The 24,748-nt window shown below is 53.2% G+C and overlaps 1 protein-coding gene across 4 annotated transcripts in view; it reads left to right on the top strand.

The window, feature by feature from the left end:
• The window catches only part of PANK1 (pantothenate kinase 1), a 96,735-nt gene that overhangs the window by 31,687 nt on the left and 40,300 nt on the right, over positions 1–24,748 (top strand). For all 4 annotated transcript variants that reach the window (XM_060178981.1, XM_060177893.1, XM_060177490.1 and 1 more), the window contains one exon: positions 19,399–19,751. In XM_060178981.1, coding sequence (XP_060034964.1) covers positions 19,399–19,751 — 353 coding nt within the window. The remainder of the gene's footprint in view (positions 1–19,398; positions 19,752–24,748) is intronic.

Here is a 24,748-nt window from a genome sequence, read left to right as displayed (position 1 = left end):
TCCCCTCCCCTCCCCTCCCCTCCCCTTCCCCTTCCCTTTCCCCTTTCCCCTTCCCCTTCCCCTTCCCCTTTCCCCTTCCCTCCCCTCCCCTCCCCTCCCCTCCCCTTCCCCTTCCCCTTCCCCTTCCCCTTCCCTTCCCCTTCCCCTTCCCTTCCCTTCCCTTCCCTCCCCTCCCCTCCCTTCCCTTCCCTTCCTTTCCTTTCCTTTCCTTTCCTTTCCTTTCCTTTCCTTTCCTTCCTTTCCTTTCCTTTCCTTTCCTTTCCTTCTTTTCTTTTTTCTTTTTTTTTGCCTGCAGGGTCATTGCTGGGGCTCAGTGCAAATCCACTGCTCCTGAAGGCTATTTTTCCCCTTTTGTTGCCCTTGTTTTCTTATTGTAATTATCATTGTTTGTTATTGCTGTCGTTGTTTGCTGGATAGGACAGAGAGACATGGAGAGAGGAGGGGGAAGACAGAGAGGGGGAGAGAAAGACAGACACCTGCAGACCTGCTTCACCACCTGGAAGCGACTCCCCTGCAGGTGGGGAGCCGGGGACTCGAACCAGAATTCCTAAAGCTGGTCCCTGCGCTTAACCTGCTGTGTGGCGCCTGACTCCCTTTTTCTCTTTCTTCTATACAAGGACCAGGTGGTGTAACCCCTGGTTAAGTGCACATGCACCATGTGAAAGGACCCAGGTTTAAGTCCCTGGTTCCCACTGTCAGGGGAAAAGCTTCACAGCAGTGAAGCAGTGCTGCAGGTGTCTTTCTTTTTAAAAAACATTTTTTAAATTAATTATTTATTCATTCATTGGATAGACACAGCCAGAAACTGAGAGGAATGGGGTGATAGGGAGGGAGAGAGACAGAGAGACACCTGCAGCATTACTTCACCACTCGTGAAGCTTTCTCTCTGCAGGTGGGGGGCTGGGGCCTCGAACCTGGGTCCTTGCTCACTGTAACATGTGCACTCAACCAGGTTGTGTCACTACCCAGCCCCTGGACCCAGATTCTTTATGGGGAGCAGAAGGTGGGAGCTCTGGCTTCTGTCATTGCTTCTCCACTGGACATGGGTGTTGGCAGGTGGATCCACACCCCCAGCCTGTGTCTGTCTGTCTGTCCCTAGTGGGGCAGGGCTCTGGGGAGGGAAGGCTCCAGGGACACATGGGTGAGGGTGTCCCTGCCCAGGGAAGTCAGGATGGTGTCATGGCAGCATCTGCAGCTTGGTGGCAGAGAAGTGGAGCTGAAAGGTTGCCATTCCAGGCCTGGTGTCTCTGGACACAGTCTCAAGTGAAACATGTCCAGGTGGCTGGTCCTGGCTGAATTGATTTGGCTGAAATTAGCAGAGGCAGGATCAAATGGTCTGGGTCAAGAGACGCGTGAAGGAAAGTGAGCCAGGCCCCAGAGCTCCCAGGACCGGGAGAAACACGGTTTTATAGGGAGTGGGGAGGGTCCCTGTTGCCCTTAGGGTTTAAGAAGGCAGGCAGTAGGACAGTTGTTATTATAACCAAGTTGTTTGGGAGTTTGGTTTTACTTTGAAAATCCCACGGTTAGGATTTGCTGTGCCATTCAAGACCTCTCCCTGATTTATGCCATTCCATGCTGTTCCTATATAGCCGTGTCATACATTGTGGCCCGTCCATTTGCGTCTGGTCTCCCTGCTCTCAGATTGTAGGTGACTTAATATCTCAGAGAAAAAGTCGTTATTGAAAATGTACTAACAGTTTAAACTCTGTTAAAATTCAGCCTGGTTACCCAATTAAGTGCTTAGATGAAAGGAATACGCACTCAGAGCCGGGGTCAGAAAGTTCGAGACATCCAGTCTATTTTTCCCTCTCATGTTGAGTAAATAGTGATTTATAAGGACTGTAGGTTAATAGGAGTGTGTATTAACACCATTCCCGCCACCAAAGGTCTCTACTGCCCCTCCCACACACACACACACAGCGAAGCTCCCCCTTACCCCAGAGTCTTACTTACTTTGGTGCAAAGCTCTAAACTCTGTCAAATTCTGCTTAGTGTTTTCCCCTTCTGTTCTTGTTTCTCAACTTGGTCTATGAGTGAGGTCATCCCATATTCAGCCTTCTCTTTCTGGCTGAGCTCACCTAACATGATTCCTTCAAGCTCCATCCAAGATGAGAGGAAGAAGGTGAAGTCACCATTTTTAACAGCTGAGTAGTATTCCATTGTGTATCTAGACCACAACTCGCTCAGCCACTCATCTGCTGTTGGACACCTGGGTTGCTTCCAGGTTTTGTCTGTTACAAGTTGTGCTGCTGTGAACACAGGTGCACACAGATTCATACACATTCAAGAAGATGTGCTCATGGGCAGCCATTTTTAAAAAGGAAGTGTCTTCCTTTGCTGTTCACTTCTGATATCTCGGTTCTCGGGTGAGGCAGAGAGACATGCATGACAGATCTCGAGAAGGATCAGAAGACGTGAGAGCTCCTTGTAAAGGCTGCCCGAGTCGTCAGAATTCAGTGGTCAGTGGTCGCTTCTTCTTCTCCTTCTCCTCCTCCTCCTCCTCCTCCTCCTCCTCCTCTTCCTCCTCCTCCTTCTCCTTCTCCTTCTTCTTTTTTTAAAATTTTTTTATTTATAATAAGGAAACACTGACTAAACCATAGGATAAGAGGGGTACAACTCCACACAATTCCCACCACCAGAACTCCGTATCCCCTCCCCTCCCCTGAGAGCTTTCCTATTCTCTATCCCTCTGGGAGTGTGGACCCAGGGTCATTGTGAGATGCAGAAGGTGGAAGGTCTGGCTTCTGTAATTGCTTCCCCGCTGAACATGGGCGTTGACAGGTGGATCCACACTCCCAGCCTGTCTCTCTCTTTCCCTAGTGGGGCAGGGCTCTGGGGAAGCAGGGCTTCAGGACACATGGGTGGGGTCGTCTGTCCAGGGAAGTCTGGTCAGCATCATGCTGGCATCTGGAACCTGGTGGCTGAAAAGAGAGTTAACATACAAAGCCAAACAAGTTGTTTTATTTATTTATCCCCTTTTGTTGCCCTTGTTGTTTTTTTTATTGTTGTAGTTATTATTGTTGTTGTTGTTGGATAGGACAGAGAGAAATGGAGAGAGTGAGGGGAAGACAGAGAGGAGGAGAGAAAGATAGACACCTGCAGACCTGCTTCACCGCCTGTGAAGCAACTCCCCTGCAGGTGGGGAGCCGGGGTTCGAACCGGGATCCTTATGCCGGTCCTTGTGCTTTGCGCCACCTGCGCTTAGCCCGCTGCACTACAGCCTGACTCCCGCCAAACAAGTTGTTGACCAATCATGGCCACTTCTTTTTAACCCCCGGCCGGGTTGATTTTGTCCCGTAGGTGGGGCCACGTATTTCTGGCTGCCTCCAGGGGCACACAAACCCTCTGGGGGCCCTTGTCCTTGACTGACCCTGAGTCTGAGGCCTCAGGGAGCGTGGGGAGAGGCTCAGGACAGGCTGGACCTGCAGGAGCCTCAGTAGCTCTGGCCGCCTGGCAGGTCCCCGGTGACGCCCAGCCTCTGGCCCTGTGCAGACAGCTCCTCTCCAGCCTGGAGGCTGAGCTGCCCTCAGGCGTCACCAGATGGCCGGCCTGAGGTGCCACCACACACAGCTACTGGGCAAAGGTCAGCTAGTGTCATGCGAGTGGGTAGGTAGATGGCCTGCCTTTATTTTGGCCCCAGAACATTTTATTTACTTATTTATGTATGAAAGAGATTCCCTCTCTCTCCCTCCCCTCTCCCCCTCCCCTCCCTCCCTCTTCCCCTCCCCCTCTCCCTCTTTCCCTCCCCCTTTCCCTCTCCCTCTCCCTCTCCCTCTCCCTCTCCCTCTCCCTCTCCCTCTCCTTCTCCTTCTCCCTCTCCCTCTCTCCAAGAAGGCAGAGAGAGTGAGAGACAACAGCAACAAAATTTCTGGGAGTTAGCAAAGTGGATAAGGTATTGGACTCTCAAGCTTGAGGTCCCAAGTTCAGTCCCCAGTAGCCATGTACCAGAGTGATAGCTGGACCCCTCCATCACTCTCACTCTCCCCGTCTTTCTTATTAATAAATAAAATCTTAAAAAGAAGTGCTGTGGATCATGCCCCAAACCATTGAAGTAGAAGTGACTGGTATGTTTTATGTGGTTTCTGTTCTGAGGTTAGAAGCAGTGCTTAGAACCAACCGCACAGCTCCCTCGGACGTCAGGAGGGTGGGCCGGGCAAGCTCGCACACATCCCGGGACAAGTGTCTCTGGCTTGGTGCCCGCAGCTGGCAGGCTTAGGACTGAGCGTGGGGTTTGCTGGAGGCTTCCAGGAGGGCTGTTGCTCAAGTCTGTGTCACATTCTGGGCAGCCTTTGACCTGTGGCCCCGCTTGTCCCGGAAGCGCGAGGACATAGACCAGGTCCCCGCACCTGCTTCGTGGCGTCCTGCGTAGCACTCCTGGGGCCAGAGGCCGGGCACGTGTAGAGTCGGAGCCCCACAGACTTTAGGGAGAGCACGTCGTCTTCTTGATCAGCAATGCATTTCGCTTGACAAGACCAAGGGATCGGAAGGGAAGGGGCACAGAGAGGGAGAGAGACAGCTGCAGAGGTGTGCAGCTTCCGCGCCGTGGGCGGGGACCAGGGGCCTGGACCTGGGTTCTTATGCTCTGTGGTGTCTGCGCTTGACCGGGCGCCACCGCCCGGCCCGGCCCGGCCCGGCCCCGCGTCCTGCGCTGAGCTCTCTTCCTTGACTGAGTTAACTCAGCTTTTTCCTATGTACCTGTATTAATGAGGGGGTATGCACTACTGGGGTGACCCAGGACTTGGTGTTCGAGATTCCAGCGTCTCCAACTCCTGGGCTGCGCTCAGTTACGTTTTAAAGCTCCTTTCTTTCCCAGTCAGATGTTACATCTAGCTGCGCCTGGAATAAAAATGGTTAAAGTAAAAAAAAAGTATGTCTGATACTAATCGCAGTAACAAGTAGCAACTTGCAGTGACAATCCAAAGGCAGCTCTCACACGCTGGAAGGAAGCGAGACGTGGCAGCAGACTGGCAAGCGGGTGAGACTGGAGATGCTGTGGCCTTGTGCCTGGCGTTCGTCCTGTGCCCTTCAGAGTCTGTGGACTCGCGTTGAGAGTCGGGGCTTTGGCAGACCTGCCTTTCTGGCTTCTCCGCATCATCGCAGGCTCTCGACTGCACCGCTAGGCTCCTCCGCGGCGTTGTCAGCAGCAAGGGGTCGGCCGCCGGGAGACGAGCCGCGCCGAGCCGAGACAGACTCGGAGCCGAGTGCCGGGCCTGCGAGGCCCAGTGGTTCCTGAGGCCGTCAGGACAGATGGACACACTGACCGATTCTCATGGGATCAGGAGGCGCCAGAGGCTAAAAGTCTCTCTGCTTAAGAGCACGGGAAAGTGGTCAGACATCTTCAAGACGTTTCTTTCGCAGACAGATCTGAGTTGGCGTTTACATTTTAAAATCCGCAGCGTCGAAATGACGAGACTGGATCCGCCGGCGGCCTCACGGAGGCTGAACTCGCCCGGGGTTCTGCCCGCTGGGAGTGAGCAGCAGCTCAGTGTCTGCGGAGTCGGCGGGGCCGTCACCAGAACCAGTCTAGAGTGTCGTCACCTCCCCTGAAGTGCTAGCGGCTGGTCCCCTGCATGTCGCCCGCCCCGCCACAGCCTGTGCTCGCCGGCCCTTCGCCTGTTGACACGCCTGCCCGTCCTCACTGGCCTGCGCGGCCGCTGAGTGCAAGGCTTGCAGCTTCATCTGACTGTGGCCTGCCGTGCTGCCCTTCTTTTCACTGCCACGTGGCCTTTGCTTTTGTGCTTATCAGACCCGCACCCCAGCCCCTGGGCATCCAGGAAGTGAGGCAGAGAGAGGGAAAGGGAAGGAGGGAAAGATTTAACTGTCTTTTTCTTTTCTTAAGATTTATTTATTAGAGAGAGAGAGAGAGAGAGAGGGAAACAGAGCATCCTCTGGAAAATGGAATACCAGGAATTGAACTTGGGACCTTATACTTATCAGTCCAAGACTTTATCCACTGCGCCACCTCCCAGACCACCAAGCTGTTTTTGACTAGTCATCAGTTCTTGTGGACTAGAATGTAAGGGGAGGGTCACTGTCATATCTTGACTCTATACCACACAGTCTCACACTGTCCAGGAATAAAGTAAATATCAGTCTGACAAGTTGGAGTGCACAGTGTAGTTGGTCTCAGCTTACTGTTCGTTTTATTTTATTAGTGACTTAGTAATGTCTCAGACTATTTAGTGTCGTTTTAACCGGGCTGGCTTCGCGGGCGGGTAACAGAGATGACCAGAGACACACGGCTCAGCTGAGAACGTAGTTTAATCTTTATTCACGAGCGGGCCATGTGCTCCTCCATCTTTCTCCTCCGGCGGCTGCGGCAGGAACTCAGGAAGGCACACCTGGCTGAGTGCACACGGACCCGGGCCCGAGCTCCCGGTCCCCACCTACAGGGGGAAAGCTTCAGGAGTGGTGGAGCAGGGCTGCAGGGGTCTCTCTGTCTCTTTCTATCTCCCCCTTTCCTTTCAATTTCTCTCTCTATCCAATAGTAAATAAGTAAGTAAAAAGACCCAAGACGAGAAGAGAGGGGCTCGTTCTGCAGGGCGTTCTGGAGGGGGAGGGCGGTGGTTGCGCCCTGCTTTCACACCGGTCTCTCTCTAGGGTGCCGGGAGATGCCTGAGCTGGCAGCCAGTTTTCCTTTCCTTTTATTTATTTATTTTTAAAAAATATTGATTCCCTTTTGTTGCCCCTGTTGTTTTATTGTTGTAGTTATTACTGATGTCGTCGTTGTTGGATAGGACAGAGAGCAATGGAGAGAGGAGGGGAAGACAGAGAGGGGGAGAGAAAGACAGACACCTGCAGACCTGCTTCACCGCCTGGGAAGCGACTCCCCTGCAGGTGGGGAGCCGGGGCCTCGAACTGGGATCCTTACGCCGGTCCCTGCGCTTTGCACCGCATGTGCTTAACCTGCTGCGCTACCGCCTGACTCCCCTAAAATTTTTTTAACTGTATTTAAAATTTTTAAAAAATATTTATTTATTTTCTCTTTTGTTGTTAGTTATTATTGATGTTGTTGTTAATTAGGATAGAGAGAAATTGAGGGAGGAGAGGGAGATAGGGGAAGAGAAAGAGACATCTGCAGACCTCTTTCATCTCTCATGAAGCTTCCTCCAGGCAGGTGGGGGCTAGGGGCTTGAACCCAGGGCCTGGTGCCACTACATGACCTCCCTAATGTCAAGTATCTCTAGCGCCATGGCCATGGTGCTTAGTTATGGATGAATGGTGACTGGAACCTCAAAAAACAGATGTAAGATTTGAAAATCACTCGTGACAATCATGTTACAACCGCCTCTACACCTTCCTTCCTCCGTCACTTCCTTTCTTCCCCAGAGCCCTGCTCAGCTGTGGGGGATTGAACCTGGGAACTCAGAGCTCAGGCGTGACAGGTTTTGCATAACCGTTATGCCGGCTCCCTAGCCCTCTGACTGGCTACCAGGCATCCAGACGAGTTGTTGAGGGTGGAGTGGCGGGTCCTTCCTGTGACCTGACCTCAGTTATTGGCCTCTCACTGTCACAAACGGGCAGCTCAGCCAAACCCTGATTTCTCACCTTAAACTGGTCTGTCGCCAGCAGCATTCGCTTTCCTTCAGCTAACCGTGGCCTTGGACTTGGCGGTGAGAGGTACAGGGGAGCCTCGTTGAAAAGATCTTCTTCTCCCATCTGCTGAACCACACTTCCCTGGCAATGTGCCGTGAGCAAGTGGCTTGGGTAGTTTTCTGGTCACGCACATTTAGGGAACAACACGGTCGGATATAGGCAACCATTACAAGAGTGAAAGTTTTGGTGCACTGAATACCGTCGTGGAAGTCGCCTCTGGGGAGCACAGATGCAAACCCACGGTCGGGGTCCAGCTCTAACTGTGAGCTGCTCCCTGTTAGTTCTGCTCTTGTTGGGTGCAGAGCAGAAATGGAAACAGAAGCTGACTTTCTGGGCTCCGTGCACTTGTGCCTTAGGCCCCTTCCTCTGGAAATGAAAATGCAGTGGTCCTTTTCTTGCTAAAACTCGAGCCCGGAAGTGGTGTGTCCTGCTGCCAGTCGTCTCTGAGTCCTGGTTTTTAGTCCTGGGAATCGCTCAATCACCCCCTTTTGGTCCTCAGACCACATGTGTCTGTACTCACCTGCGGCTTGGTGAGTTTACAGAGATCCTGGTTGTATTTTGAGTTTTCACGTGATTTTCATTGCTCTTCCTAGTTGATCGGGGACAGCAAAACGCAGCTGCTGCTACTCCACAGCCAGCCTCCAGTCTCTCCTAGAAATTAAATTTAAGTTAAAACTTACATAAGGAAGTGAAAAAATTAACCCAGCTACTCAAAGTTTAGGTAAATGAATAAAAAATCTGTTTTATGACTTTGTATAAAGTGTATTCCAGCTCTATTCCAGCATGTTCTCTGACTTGAAAGTTCACATTTTCTTCTGAGCAAAGGCAAATTAAGATGTTTTTGTGAGTACAGGTGTTGGGCATTGAGATCTCAGAGCTAACAGGTGGATCTGGTCCTGTGAGGCAGAGGTGGTGAAATCCAGGCTTCAGCGCTGTGGCAGCCATGACAGTGCTTCTCTTTGCAGCTTTGTAGGCAGGTAAGTCAGGGCTCTTCCTGCCCTGAGAAATACTACACGCAGGGACCCTGTGTGTCAGGCTCCTAATTGGGCCAACAGCTATCTCCTGGGTGCCACTTTCAATTTAAAAAACAGTGAGGGGCAGGGTGGCGGTACATTCGCCTGAGTGCAGTTGTTGCTATGCACAAGGACCTGGGTTCAAGCCCCTAGTCCCCACCTACAGCGTGGGGGGGCTTCATGAACAGTGAAGCAGGTCTGCAGTTGCCTTTCTCCCTCTCTGTCTCCTCTCCCCTCTCGTTTTTTCTTTATTCTATAAAAAGGAAGGGAGGGAGGGAGGGAGGGAGGAAGGAGAAAAAATGGCTCCTGGGTGTAGTGGGCTTGCTGTGCAGGAACCGAGCCCCAGCAATAACCCTGGTGGGAAAAAGAGTGACAATTCAGAGGGCTGAACACCATGGCCTGGGTGGCTTGTGCTGTGGGTGCTGGTGGCAAGCCTGATGGGGAAGGGCATCGGTGCTTGGGAGCCGGAGCTAAGTCCGCGAGGAGTGGGAGGTTTTCTTAGCTGGACCCAGATGTGCTCCTGGCGCACTGAGGACGCTCTGGCTGCTGACTCCCGCGCCGTTCTCCATGAGGATTCATGCACCGATTGTGAAGAATTGAAAAGCATCACAGAGAAGTCCAGAAGGCAGGGTCGTCAAAATCCACGGATAGCAAGCGCCTAGCCATGTTGATCTAAGGCCCTTCTTCCCTCCCTTCCTTCCCTCTCCCTCCTCTCCCTCCTTTTCACCTTCCTTCCTTCCTTCCTTCCTTCCTTCCTTCCTTCCTTCCTTCCTTCCTTCCTTCCTTCCTTCCCCACCAGGGATCCAGCATTTCCAGTGGTAATTTTCTCTTTTGATAGAAGGTGAAAGACAGAGATAGGGAGAGAGGATGAGAGACAGGCGCCTGCAGTACTGATCTGTTGTTCAGGGTGGGGGTAGGGACTTGAGCCAAGTTCTTTTTAAAAAAAAAAAAAAAATTTATTTATTTATTGGGTAGAGACAGCCAGAAATCTAGAAGGGGAAGGGGGTGGTAGAGAGGGAGAGAGACCCCTGCAGCCCTGCTTCACCACTCGCAAAGCTTTCTCCCTGCCGGTGGGGATCGGGAGCTCGAACCCAGGCCCTTGCGCACTTTAATGTGGGCTCAGCCAGGCCACTGCCGGGCGCTAGCCAGGCTCTTCTTGCATGGCAACATGTACACTCTGCTGGGTGAACCGCCACTCACCCCCTGAGCTGCAGTTCTAGTTCCGTTTTCTGCGTATGATCAGCCACTTACGTAAACTGCTCATATGAGGACCATTTAATTGCCCAGCTGCCCTTTCACTGAACAGTCACATGAACACTCACATCAGATGCTGTTCTGCAGAATGGTTTTAACTGGGGGAGGAGTATTTTCCCTTTGTATTGAAAATCGTTGAAGTAAACCATTATTTTTGGATAACAGATTTGTTTTCACATATTGATAAACCTTCAGTGTTTTTTTTAAAGATAAAGATTTAAAGGTATGCAGCTATTTCTCAAGGGTGAAGTAGAAGTGATGTGTCAAAGGGCATAGGACTCAAGTGTGTTAACACGTCTTTCTAAACAGCCCCTGGGAAGATCTTATCGGCTCCCGTTTCCGTCAGCCCTGTGCAGGTGCATGTGTCCTTATACCCTTGCCCACGCCGGGTTCTGCCTGTGACTAGAATTCAAGCTACAGAAACCCGGTGCACATTGGTGGAAGAAACCACGGCCCAGGTTCCTCGTGTGGAGACTTAGCTTAGCGGACTGCTGTGTGATCATCTCGGCTGCTTCCCTTTGTGACAGAGACCTTCTTACCACACTTAATCTGCCACTTTCTTCAAGGCTCTTCAATAGGCCTGAGGTTTTTAAAGTCTTACTTCATGTTTGATTTGGGCGGAACGTGTGCGTGTTGAGGGTGACGGATTGTGAAGACTGTAGAACTCTGGTGATTGCTAACCCACCTACATTTTGCAGAGAAACTGGCCTACAATAATTTTCCCCCCCTTTTTTTTTGTTGCCCTTGTTATTGTTATTGTTGCCATTGCTGTTGTTGTTGGATAGGACAGAGAGAAATCAAGGAAGGAGGGGAAGACAAAGTGGGAGAGAAAGATAGACACCTGCAGAACTGCTTTACCGCCTGTGAAGTGACTTGGGAGCCGGGGGCTTGAACCGGGATCCTTACACCAGTCCTTGCGCTTTGCGCCATGTGCGCTTGCCCGCTATGCCACCACCCGGCCCCGCCTACAATCATTTTATCCGTTACAAGTCAGAGTCAGATCAGCCTTGCAGATTGGGGAACTTACTGTGTCAAGAACCTGAGCATGGGTTCTGGTACCTAACAGGACTTATTTGCACGGTTCAGTCATCTCGTTTGGATCATATCTAGACCTTGCTTATTTTACTGAGATCTTATCAGTTCACTTACTGGGAAAATGTGTTTACTTACCTGTAAACTGGAAGGTCCTTTCAGCCTCTAGTATGTCTCCAGGGATATGTTAGGAAAAACTCTATTATCCGTCAACAGATCTAGATGTTATGAGGGGAAGGCTACCAATACAATTCTGCTGCGTGCTTGGGTCTAAGCTAAAGTCTTTATTTTATCTTTAGCGATTGTTAGGGAACTTGAATGTAATTAGTATTCCCACAGTGCAAAAAATATCTCCAAAGTGCTGTACAAGTCTTTTTTTTTTTTTTTTTCTCTTGATTTCACAGTCCTCAAATATCTTTTCAACCTATTAGCTTGCCCGAGAAATCTATTCACAGTAGTGGGGAAACAATTCAGTCCTGCTGCTGCTCTCCATTCGCAGTTATTACCACAAATTCCAGTTTGTGGGGGTCTTGAGAGAGCTGTTAACCTCTCCCTGACAGGGCTCTGTTCTGGCTCCTACGCTATTCAATATTTACATCAATGACCTCCCAGAAACTTCTTCAAGGAAGTTCATCTACGCCGATGACATCTGCTGTGCAACTCAGGCATCCAAGTTTGACATCCTCGAGGAAACACTCACGAAAGACATGTCTCTGATATCTGATTACTGTAAAAAATGGCGACTAATCCCTAGCACTGCAAAAACGGTATCATCTGTTTTCCATCTACACCATGGCTCGGCCTCGAGTGAGCTTAATGTGCAGCTTGGCGATACGAGAATCCGGCATGAAGCCCAGCCAGTCTATCTTGGCGTTACTCTCGATCGTACTCTGTCATTTCATGAACATCTCATAAAAACTGCAGCAAAGGTGGGCGCGAGGAATCACATCATTGCAAGACTGGCCAGCTCCTCATGGGGCGCGAGCGCTTCCACACTACGATCATCATCTCTGGCATTATGCTATTCCACTGCAGAATACTGTGCCCCAGTATGGTTCCATAGCCCCCATGTCCACTTGGTCGATTCCAAATTATATTCCTCCATGAGGATCATTTCTGGAACCATCCATTCTACCCCGGTTCCATGGCTGCCAGTTCTTAGCAACATCGCCCCGCCAGATATTCGTCAGGATGCGGCATCATCTAAGTTCATTTCCCACGTCTACGCTCGACCGGACCTGCCTATATACGCAGATATCTTCGCCCACCCTGTCCAACGCTTGACGTCTCGTCACCCAATCTGGTCCCCTACGCCTACACTGAACTTCTCTGTTCCAGTCTCTTGGAAACAGAGCTGGCAGTCAGCTGAGGTCAAGAACAAACACCTCATCACAGACCCCTGCAAGCGTCAACCCGGCTTTGACCTGGCACGTTAGGATCGGGCCCTCCTCCATCGCTATCGAACAGGCCATGGCCGGTGCGCCGCTATGTTCCATCGCTGGGGAGCCAGAGAGGACCCGAACTGCCCCTGCGGCTCCAGACAGACTATGACCCACATAGTCAACGACTGCCACCTCTCCAGATTCAAAGGAGGTCTCGAAACTTGACATCAGGCTCAACCTGACGCTGTTGCCTGGCTGCGGAAGAAGGGCAAACGCTAGAAGAAGAAGTTGCTGAGTCAACGCCTTGCCCTGGGGCTTAGTCGGAGCCCTGCTGCCGTCTGTGGACAGGAGGAAATACTGGTGTGAAGACTCTGCTCCGGCTGCAACGATTCTTCGATTCTCAAAGCTCTGAGGGCTGGCCCTTTACTCTTTGATTTTTTTGGACTGACAGGAAGCCTTTCTTGTAGTTATTTATTTTTTCTTCTTGCCTTTGCTCAATTACGGCATTTACTTTACCGTGTACCTTGGACTTTACTTCAGGGAGCTTAAGTGCTCCCCAGAGACTAGTCTAATGTTTTGAAAAAGTCTTTATGAAACAGACTTTGTCTTTATCAACTACTGATACACATTAAAAAATCGACTCAGTACTACCAGGAGAGCAGTGCTGGCACTTGCAGAACAGCCTCCACAGAGTAAAAGCCCACAGAACCCCTGCCTGTATGTTGGCCGTCAGCTGCAGGTGCGTCTCTGTGGGACTGGCAGCTCCGCAACCTGCTTCTACCGAAAAAGGGGACGTTCCTGGACGGGAACAGCCAGAGACTTGACGGGACGGGGAGGTGCGCCGGGGCAGGGAAGACCGGCCTGCAGTGAAAGTCGCCTCTCCTGGAATCTCGGTAGTCCAGATGACATGGATTAGGTGGGGCAGGACGCCTCAGCGGGGACCTGTGTTCATCTCCCTCCTCTGTGATGGTCAACCCGCGCAGGAAACAGCCGCGTGGAAGCGACCCTGTAGGGATATTGTGAGGATGTGGTGGAGCCTGGCAGGGCTGACCTGAGAGGTGAGTCCGTCCTGTTAGTCTCTCTCTCTACAGAGGGTTGAGCAAAAGGGGACACAGGAACCTCAAAAGGCCGCCCGCCATATCAGACTTCCCTGCCTCAGAAAGCACCCTGCATCTTCCCGCCTCCAGGAGCCGGCATTCCTTAACACATCCAGCCTGCTCCACCCGCATTCCTTGATACGTTGGCCCGTCCTTTTATTGTCTCCGTATCAATCAGTAATAGTCAAAAGGACCCGAAACTCAGACAGAAGGATGAGCTCCCACAGCAGGGAGTGAGAGCCAGTGTCCAGACGGTGAGGGTACAGGGAGACACTGTTCCCAAGACAGAGTCCGTGCCAGAACTCGCTCTCCTCTGTAACCGGGAAGAAAACTTGCAGCCGTGGAGCTTAAACCCGGGCGGGGCCGGGGGACATGGACCAGATTCCTGGCAGCCCAGTCCTACTGCCACGCTGCACTTACCGCGTGGCATGGTGGGCACGGAACTCTGAGCTCTGCAGCCTTGCCGAGAGCAGGGCTGGTGCGTGCACGCTGGAGCCCATTCTCCACAGTCACAGATCCTGGAGGGGTGGGGAGATTCCAGGAGGAGCGTCCCAGACAGGCACCGCTAACTATCATTAGGCTTAGATGGGCACTAGCTGGAAGACGTTTACCATGTGTGCTCACACCCTGCACTCAGCAGGCCACGCCTGCTCGCTAACAGCTAAGCCCGTACTAGGAACTAGTCCCAAGCACAGCCAGCCAAGGGGGCATCGTGCAGCCTGCCCGTCTAGCGCACAGCCTGCCTGCTTCGTGTGAGCTCCACAGTGTGCACCCTACAGCAGCTAGGACAGAGGCTGCAGCCTCCTCTCAGACTTGAAGCCCTACCCATGGCAACCTGGTAGATTCTTGAGCTCTTGCAACCTCCAAGCCAGGTAGGGGCCCAGGCTGGCTGGACCTTGGTGCTGTATCCTCTGCAGGTACTTGTGCCTGTGAAAACTCAGCCCAGGCTTGCTCAAGCACAGATCTGAGTCAGGTCCTCATGGAACAGCAAACAGAAGACAGAGGAAATGACCTGCACGGACTAGTAATTGAGCAAGACAACAATCGAACAAAAGCCCCAAGTTCAACAGAGCTCTGGAACGTCCCAGAAAAGACATCAAAGTAATGACCTCCAGGGTGCTCACTGAACTGGGACGTCCAGCGGAAGAGAACTTTAGGAAAAGTGAGCAGAGAAGCAGTGACAGAAGCCAGACTGTCTGCACCCCCTAATAATCCTGGGTCCCTGCTCCCAGAGGGATAAAGAACAGGGAAGCTTCCAAAGGAGGGGATGGCATATGGAACTCTGGTGGTGGGAACCGTGTGGAATTGTACCCCTGTTATCCTAGGGTTTAGTCAGTCATTATTAAATCAGTAGAAAGCAGGTTAAGTGTGCAAAGGGCAAGGACTGGTGTAGGGAACCTGGTTTGAGCCCCCGGCTCCTCACCTGCAGGGGAGTCGCTTTACAGGCAGTGAAGCAGGTCTAAGGTGTCTGTCTTTCTCCCCCCCCCCCCGTCTCCCCCTCCTCTCTCCATTTCTCTCTGTCTATCCAACGACAACAACGATAAACACTAGGGCCACAAAAGGGAAAAAAATGGCCTCTAGGAGCAGTGGATTTGTAGTGCAGGCACCAAGCCCCAGCAATAACCTTGGAGGCAAAACAAAATAAAGTAAAAATAAGAAGAAGGAAAGGAATAGCAAAGTATAAGAAAAGTCTTCCTATGTGCATGGGAAGCTTCACACAAGCTGAGGCAGGGCTGCAGGCCTCTCTCTGTCTCTCTCCTTTTTATCTCCCCCTTTCAATTTCTCTGTCTCTATCCAATTTAAACAAAAGTCCCAGCAGAAGTCATAGAATTAAAGAATATAGTAGCTGAACTGCAAAGACAATAGTGGAAAATATCAGCAGGAAGACAGAAGGTAAAGACCAAGGGAGAGAGCTCAAGGGCAGGGACGACAGACAGGAGGCACCGAGCTCAAGGGCAGGGACGACAGACAGGAGGCACCGAGCTCAAGGGCAGGGACGACAGACAGGAGGCACCGAGCTCAAGGGCAGGGACGACAGACGGGAGGCACCGAGCTCAAGGGCAGGGACGACAGACGGGAGGCACCGAGCTCAAGGGCAGGGACGACAGACGGGAGGCACCGAGCTCAAGGGCAGGGACGACAGACGGGAGGCACCGAGCTCAAGGGCAGGGACGACAGACGGGAGGCACCGAGCTCAAGGGCAGGGACGACAGACGGGAGGCACCGAGCTCAAGGGCAGGGACGACAGACGGGAGGCACCGAGCTCAAGGGCAGGGACGACAGACGGGAGGCACCGAGCTCAAGGACAGGGACGACAGATAGGAGGCACCGAGGGGCCCTCAGGACGGTCCACCTCAGCAGGTGGCTCAGGAGCCTAGAGCCAGCGTCCCCTCCCCTCCTGAAAACTTCAGGCTGGAAAGTGAAGTCCTGACGGTGACAAGCAGCCACAGAAAGAGAAAAGCACGAGAATGAATGAACGAGGGTGTCAGAGGGCCGCGGCGCCACACCCTGGCGCTCGAGGGAGCAGGCAGAAGGGAAGGGACGGTCCTCACTTGAAATTATAGCTGAGACCTTCTGCAGACAGGAAGGTGGCAGGCACTCGGGCAGGAAGCTAGCTGACAGTTCTGACTGAAGTGAACACAGACCAGGACCTGATGGTAAGATGACAAAGGTCAGTGGTGAAGAGAACTGAAGGCAGGTCCGGGCGGTCGTGCGCCAGGTTCTGTGCAAGCAGGATGAAGTGCAGGGACTGTACAAGGGTCTGGGTTCGAGCCCCCGCTCCCCACCAGCAGGGAGGACACTTCACAGGCGGTGAAGCAGGTCTGCAGATGTCTGTCTTTCTCTCTCCCTCTCTGTCTCCCCCTCCTCTCTCCATTTCTCTCTGTCCTGCCCAATAAAATGGGAAAAATTGCCACAGGAGCAGTAGATTGACAGTGCAGGCACCTGGCCCCAGTGATAACCCTGGAGGCAAAAAAAAGGAAGAAAGGAAAAGGGAGTAAGGATATATGCAGGCCTTTGTGTCTAGAGGAAGGAAGGAGGGAGGGAAGAGGGAGGAGGAGTAAGGATGCAAACCTTTGTATCTGGAAGCAGCATTGCCCCATGTGGAGAACAGGACAGACTGTTGGTGCCTGGGCTGAGACTCTCAAGGCCTCTGGGTATCCCGGACTGAGGACAGCGTGTGTGACGGGGGACGGCAGCGGCACTGGGAGGGAGGGTCTTCTTGGGAAGTGCTGCAGGCTAACACATGTGGATGTCCGGACACTAAAACTGGATGACTGAAACGTGGAGGGAAAAGTGGTGTCCCCTTATGTCATGGGGATGGAAGAACTTTCAGAGTTGAACACTGCTAGTGAAAACACTTGCTATTGCCATTATTCATTTGTTTTTATATTTTGGATAGAGACGGGATGGAAGTGAGAGGACGGGGGAGGGAGAGAGACGCCTGCAACCCTGCTTCGCCACTCATGAAGCTTCCCTGCAGGTGGGGGCCGGGGCCTGACCTGAGGTCTTTGCACATGGCGTAAGTGCCCTCAACCAGGTGAGCTGCCACCGGGCCTAAGTGCCCTCAACCGGGTGAGCTGCCACCTGGCGGACTCTGTTGCCATCTGGGAAGACAACATAGTGGCTCTGCAGAAGCCGCTCACACCCGAGGCTCTGAGTTCCCAGGTTCAATCCCCAGCATCATGATTAGCCAGCACTGAGCAGGCCTCCTCCTCTCTCTCCCCCTCTCTCAGTGAAGTGAAATCAAACAACAGTAGAGTATTTTAGTCCTTGTTTCCTGTTACTTTAAGCCCAAATGAGCAGAATGCCCAAGGAGAAGCAAGCAGAACGGAGCCAGCTTCTGGTCCTTTCAGGTGTCTCCTGGGGTGAGAGTGGGCGGGGACAGATAGCATAACGGTTATGCAAAGAGACCCACACCCTAGGCTTCAGAGTCCCAGGTTCAATCCCCCACTTCACCATAAACCGGAGCTGAGCAGGACTCTGGTCAAAAAAAGGGATAAGAAGTGAGCTGTTTCCAGTTGTCTGCCACCACCCACAGACGTAGGGGGCAGGAGGGCGCCCCATGCCACAGCTGTGGCTTCTGGTCCTGGGCTCCAGTCAGGATGAGGGCACCTTCAGGACTCACACGGCCCTTCCTGCCCCTTCTGTGCTGACAGGCTCCCCACTGTTGACTGTCACTGAGTTCTCACCACACGTACTCAGGGCTCTCAGTGCAGGACCCCCGCACCTCCTCCCCTGGGCCTCTGGCCTGCACCTGGCAGACCTGCTCACTGGCTCACCTGTTCCCAGAATGGAGACGGGCCTGCCTACATCCCTGCCTGCTTCCCCCCTCCCCTCCCTCGCCAGACCAGAAGGGTCGATAATTTGCGTATCTAGACATATCTTGATTTTCCCATTCTCAGTAGATCTGGGCCGTCTGGTCATGCAGCTGGCCAGCCTGCTGTGTGTGTCTGTCTTTCTGTCCTGAGGAGGAGTCCAGCTGAGCAGTGAGCAGACCACAGGCACAGCCTCCCTTGCCTGGCTCTCAGCGCATGCCTGAGCAGACCTCGTTTCCCTCTGTGCTGCGTCGTGTTTGCCCAGTCATTGCTGGCTTGTGATGCACACCCACCACGCCCCTGCTGGCCGTATTTCCGTCATGCTTATTTATTTCCACTTTGACAGGAAGACAGAAATGGGTAGGGGAGAGAGGCAGAGAGACTCCGGGAGCTCTGCCCCACCACTCCTGAAGTGTCCCCCTCCCCCAGGTGGTGAGGGGATGTGAACCCAGGTCCCTGAGTGTGGTGATGGGGGTGCCAGCTTGCAGGTGGTGAGGGGACGTGAACCCAGGCCCCTGAGTGTGCTGATGGGGGTGCTAGCCTGCAGGTGGTGAGGGGACGTGAACCCAGGCCCCTGAGTGTGGTGTTGGGTGCCAGCCTGCAGGTGGTGAGGGGATGTGAACCCAGGCCCCTGAAGTGGTGATGGGGGTGCCAGCCTGCAGGTGGTGAGGGGACGTGAACCCAGGTCCCTGAGTGTGCTGATGGGGGTGCCAGCCTGCAGGTGGTGAGGGGACGTGAACCCAGGCCCCTGAGTGTGGTGATGGGGGTGCCAGCCTGCAGGTGGTGAGGGGACGTGAACCCAGGTCCCTGAGTGTGGTGATGGGGGTGCCAGGCTGCAGTTGGTGAGAGGACGTGGACCCAGGCCCCTGAGTGTGGTGTTGGGTGCCAGCCTGCAGGTGGTGAGGGGACGTGAACCCAGGCCCCTGAAGTGGTGATGGGGGTGCCAGCCTGCAGGTGGTGAGGGGACGTGAACCCAGGCCCCTGAGTGTGGTGATGGGGGTGCCAGCCTGCAGGTGGTGAGGGGACGTGAACCCAGGCCCCTGAGTGTGGTGATGGGGGTGCCAGGCTGCAGTTGGTGAGAGGACGTGGACCCAGGCCCCTGAGTGTGGTGTTGGGTGCCAGCCTGCAGGTGGTGAGGGGACGTGAACCCAGGCCCCTGAAGTGGTGATGGGGGTGCCAGCCTGCAGGTGGTGAGGGGACGTGAACCCAGGTCCCTGAGTGTGGTGATGGGGGTGCCAGCCTGCAGGTGGTGAGGGGACGTGAACCCAGGCCCCTGAGTGTGGTTATGGGGGTGCCAGGCTGCAGTTGGTGAGAGGACGTGGACCCAGGCCCCTGAGTGTGGTATTGGGTGCCAGCCTGCAGGTGGTGAGGGGACGTGAACCCAGGTCCCTGAGTGTGGTGATGGGGGTGCCAGCCTGCAGGTGGTGAGGGGACGTGAACCCAGGCCCCTGAGTGTGCTGATGGGGGTGCCAGGCTGCAGTTGGTGAGAGGACATGGACCCAGGCTCCTGAGTGTGGTGATGGGGGTGCCAGCCTGCAGGTGGTGAGGGGACGTGAACCCAGGCCCCTGAATTGGTGATGGGTGCCACCGCTGGGTCCTGGCAACGTTCGTCTCGAGCGCACACGGATCCATTTTGCTGGCTCTCCCCGGTGGCTGTCAGAGATGGCGGCCATCTGGCGCAGGGCTGACTGCGCCTCTCTGTCTGCAGCGTTCCCCTGGTTCGGCATGGACATCGGCGGGACCTTGGTGAAGCTGGTCTACTTCGAGCCCACGGACATCACAGCGCAGGAGGAGCAGGAGGAGGTGGAGAGCCTGCAGAGCATCCGCAGGTACCTGACCTCCAACACCGCCTACGGGAAGACGGGCATCCGGGACGTGCACCTGGAGCTGAGGAACCTGAGCCTGTGTGGGCGCACGGGCACCCTGCACTTCATCCGCTTCCCCAGCTGCGCCCTGCACAAGTTCATCCAGATGGGCAGCGACAAGAACTTCTCCAGCCTGCACACCGCCCTCTGTGCCACGGGGGGTGGCGCCTTCAAGTTTGAAGAGGACTTCAGAACGGTATGTGGGCATGTGGGTGGGGGCAGCCCCTCCGGAGAGCAGGCCTCGCATGCGGCCACCCTCACGGCGTCCCATCTGCAGGGGCTGCGCACATTTACTCCCTCTCTCTGCCTCCGTCTCTTCCCCTGGGTGAGGGCAAAAGTAGCTGGCGACTTGGGGGTGCGGCTGGTGCGCGTCTGGGGCCCTCCTCCTTAGTCACCGCGGCAGTGTGCTGAGCACAAGCTCACTTTCCAGCTCTAAATTTAGTTTCATGAGAAGCAGAATCTTTCTGTCAAGTTTTTCTTTTTCCTTTTTTCTTTTCTTTTCTTTTTTTTTTTTTTTTTTTTTTTTTTTTACCAGAACACTGGCTGAGCTCTGGCTTATGGTGGAGCTGGGGATAGAACTTGGGACCTTCGAGCCTCAGGTATGGGAGTCTGTTTGCATAACTATTATGCTATCTCCACTGCCTGCTTTTTTTAAAAAAAAAATCTTTATTTACTTATGAAGAAGATAGGTAGAGAGAGAGAGATAAACCTCAGCACTGAAGCTCCCTTCAGGGCTGGGGGCCAGACTTGAACCTGGTCCATGACAGGCAGCCCGCTATCCAAGTGATCAGTTTCACCAGCCCTGCCACTTGCGACACCCCTCCATGTGTGTGTCACTTCTTCTTCTAGCGTTTGCCCTTCTTCCGTAGCCAGGCAACAGCGTCAGGTTGAGCCTAATGTCAAGTTTCGAGACCTCCTTTGAATCTGGAGAGGTGGCAGTCGTTGACTATGTGGGTCATAGTCTGTCTGGAGCCGCAGGGGCAGTTCGGGTCCTCTCTGGCTCCCCAGCGATGGAACATAGCGGCGCACCGGCCATGGCCTGTTCACTAGCGATTGAGGAGGGCCCAGTCATAACGTGCTAGGTCAGAGCCGGGTTGACGCTTGCAGGGGTCTGGGATGAGGTGTTTGTTCTTGACCTCAGCTGACTGCCAACTCTGTTTCCAAGAGTCTGGAACAGAGAAGTTCAGTGTAGGCATAGGGGACCAGATTGGGTGACGAGACGTCAAGCGTTGGACAGGGTGGGCGAAGATATCTGCGTATATTGGCAGGTCCGGTCGAGCGTAGACGTGGGAAATGAACTTAGATGATGCTGCATCCCGAGGAATATCTGGCGGGGCGATGTTGCTAAGAACTGGCAGCCATGGAATCGGGGTGGAACGGATGGTTCCAGAAATTATCCTCATGGAGGAGTATAATTTGGAATCGACCAAGTGGACATGGGGGCTACGGAACCATACTGGGGCACAGTATTCTGCAGCAGAATAGCATAATGCCAGAGATGATGATCGTAGTGTGGAAGCGCTCGCGCCCCATGAGGAGCTGGCCAGTCTTGCAATGATGTGATTCCTCGCGCCCACTTTTGCTGCACCTTTGTGTGTCACTAATGCCATGGAGATAGTTTACTCATAGACAAACATGACATCAGTCATAGTTCACTGCTCCACATGAATACAACAACACTCATGCTGTGCTCTCTAAGGCGGGACAGACTCTGAGACACACTTAGACTTGGACTATCTGGAGGGACAGACTCTGAGACATACTTAGACTTGGACTATCTGGAGGGACAGACTCTGAGACACACTTAGACTTGGACTGTCTGGAGGGACAGACTCTGAGACACACTGAGACTTGGACTCTGGAGGGACAGACTCTGAGACACACTGAGACTTGGACTGTCTGGAGGGACAGACTCTGAGACACACTGAGACTTGGACTCTGGAGGGACAGACTCTGAGACACACTTAAACTTGGACTCTGGAGGGACAGACTCTGAGACACACTTGGACTGTCTGGAGGGACAGACTCTGAGACACACTGAGACTTGGACTCTGGAGGGACAGACTCTGAGACACAGTTAGACTTTGACTCTCTGGAGGGACAGACTCTGAGACACACTGAGACTTGGACTGTCTGGAGGGACAGACTCTGAGACACACTGAGACTTGGACTGTCTGGAGGGACAGACTCTGAGACACACTGAGACTTGGACTGTCTGGAGGGACAGACTCTGAGACACACTGAGACTTGGACTGTCTGGAGGGACAGACTCTGAGACACACTGAGACTTGGACACTGGAGGGACAGACTCTGAGACACACTGAGACTTAGACTGTCTGGACGACAGACTCTGAGACACACTTAGACTTGGACACTGGAGGGACAGACTCTGAGACACACTTAGACTTGGACTGTCTGGAGAGACAGACTCTGAGACACACTGAGACTTGGACTGTCTGGAGGGACAGACTCTGAGACACACTTAGACTTGGACTGTCTGGAGGGACAGACTCTGAGACACACTTAGACTTGGACTGTCTGGAGGGACAGACTCTGAGACACACTTAGACTTGGACTCTGGAGGGACAGCCTCTGAGACACACTGAGACTTGGATTCTGGAGGGACAGACTCTGAGACACACTTAGACTTGGACTCTGGAGGGACAGACTCTGAGACACACTGAGACTTGGACTCTGGAGGGACAGACTCTGAGACACACTTAGACTTGGACTGTCTGGAGGGACAGACTCTGAGACACACTGAGACTTAGACTCTGGAGGGACAGACTCTGAGACACACTTAGACTTGGACTGTCTGGAGGGACAGACTCTGAGACACACTTAGACTTGGACTGTCTGGAGGGACAGACTCTGAGACACACTTAGACTTGGACTCTGGAGGGACAGACTCTGAGACACACTGAGACTTGGATTCTGGAGGGACAGACTCTGAGACACACTTAGACTTGGACTGTCTGGAGGGACAGACTCTGAGACACACTGAGACTTAGACTCTGGAGGGACAGACTCTGAGACACACTTAGACTTGGACTGTCTGGAGGGACAGACTCTGAGACACACTGAGACTTAGACTCTGGAGGGACAGACTCTGAGACACACTTAGACTTGGACTGTCTGGAGGGACAGACTCTGAGACACACTGAGACTTAGACTCTGGAGGGACAGACTCTGAGACACACTTAGACTTGGACTGTCTGGAGGGACAGACTCTGAGACACTTAGACTTGGACTGTCTGGAGGGACAGACTCTGAGACACACTTAGACTTGGACTCTGGAGGGACAGACTCTGAGACACACTGAGACTTGGACTGTCTGGAGGGAGAGACTCTGAGACACACTTAGACTTGGACTGTCCGGAGGGACAGACTCTGAGACACAGTTAGACTTTGACTCTCTGGAGGGACAGACTCTGAGACACACTTAGACTTGGACTGTCTGGAGGGACAGACTCTGAGACACACTGAGACTTGGACTGTCTGGAGGGACAGACTCTGAGACACACTGAGACTTGGACTGTCTGGAGGGACAGACTCTGAGACACACTGAGACTTAGACTCTGGAGGGACAGACTCTGAGACACACTTAGACTTGGACTGTCTGGAGGGACAGACTCTGAGACACACTTAGACTTGGACTCTGGAGGGACAGACTCTGAGACACACTTAGACTTGGACTCTGGAGGGACAGACTCTGAGACACACTGAGACTTGGACTGTCTGGAGGGGCAGACTCTGAGACACACTGAGACTTGGACTGTCTGGAGGGACAGACTCTGAGACACACTGAGACTTGGACTGTCTGGAGGGACAGACTCTGAGACACACTGAGACTTGGACTGTCTGGAGGGACAGACTCTGAGACACACTGAGACTTGGACACTGGAGGGACAGACTCTGAGACACACTGAGACTTAGACTGTCTGGAGGGACAGACTCTGAGACACACTTAGACTTGGACACTGGAGGGACAGACTCTGAGACACACTTAGACTTGGACTGTCTGGAGAGACAGACTCTGAGACACACTGAGACTTGGACTGTCTGGAGGGACAGACTCTGAGACACACTTAGACTTGGACTGTCTGGAGGGACAGACTCTGAGACACACTTAGACTTGGACTGTCTGGAGGGACAGACTCTGAGACACACTTAGACTTGGACTCTGGAGGGACAGCCTCTGAGACACACTGAGACTTGGATTCTGGAGGGACAGACTCTGAGACACACTTAGACTTGGACTCTGGAGGGACAGACTCTGAGACACACTGAGACTTGGACTCTGGAGGGACAGACTCTGAGACACACTTAGACTTGGACTGTCTGGAGGGACAGACTCTGAGACACACTGAGACTTAGACTCTGGAGGGACAGACTCTGAGACACACTTAGACTTGGACTGTCTGGAGGGACAGACTCTGAGACACACTTAGACTTGGACTGTCTGGAGGGACAGACTCTGAGACACACTTAGACTTGGACTGTCTGGAGGGACAGACTCTGAGACACTTAGACTTGGACTGTCTGGAGGGACAGACTCTGAGACACACTGAGACTTGGACTGTCTGGAGGGACAGACTCTGAGACACACTGAGACTTGGACTCTGGAGGGACAGACTCTGAGACACACTGAGACTTGGACTCTGGAGGGACAGACTCTGAGACACAGTCAGATCTGTGAATCCTAACTAATGGAAGACTTGGTTGAGCAAGATTGTGTTCAGCTTTGCCTCTCCATCCAGATATCCCTCAGAGCCTCATGTCATGAGCAATGTTATAAAGTGAAGTAACTGGCGAAGAACCATGGGCGACAGTCTGCCAGAAATGACAGAGCATGGGAATGTACCGTGAGATTTGGAGATGCGTCTTTCCAGAAAGATGACAATATAGTGAGCGGCGCTAGAAACATCTCCCCAAAGCCTGCAGTCTAAACTGCTGGCATTCCGTCCCGGAACTAAATCGTGCAGCCTCACCATAAAGTCTGTCAGTTGGATGGGTGCTGCAGCCCCCAGTAGATTGCATGCGCTGTGCTGTACAGGAGCCGCTCCACCCTGGCGCCCATCTGAGGGGCTGCACTGTCAGAGGGGCCTGCTTCTGGGGCTTCTCTCCCTCCCCTTCTCTCTCCATCAGAGAAAGAAAGAAAATGGGGGTAAGAAGAGAATGGCCACCAGGAAC

The sequence above is a fragment of the Erinaceus europaeus genome, chromosome 1 (assembly GCF_950295315.1).
Source record: "Erinaceus europaeus chromosome 1, mEriEur2.1, whole genome shotgun sequence".
NCBI lineage: Eukaryota > Metazoa > Chordata > Mammalia > Eulipotyphla > Erinaceidae > Erinaceus > Erinaceus europaeus.
This window is presented reverse-complemented; position numbering and strand designations above follow the sequence as displayed.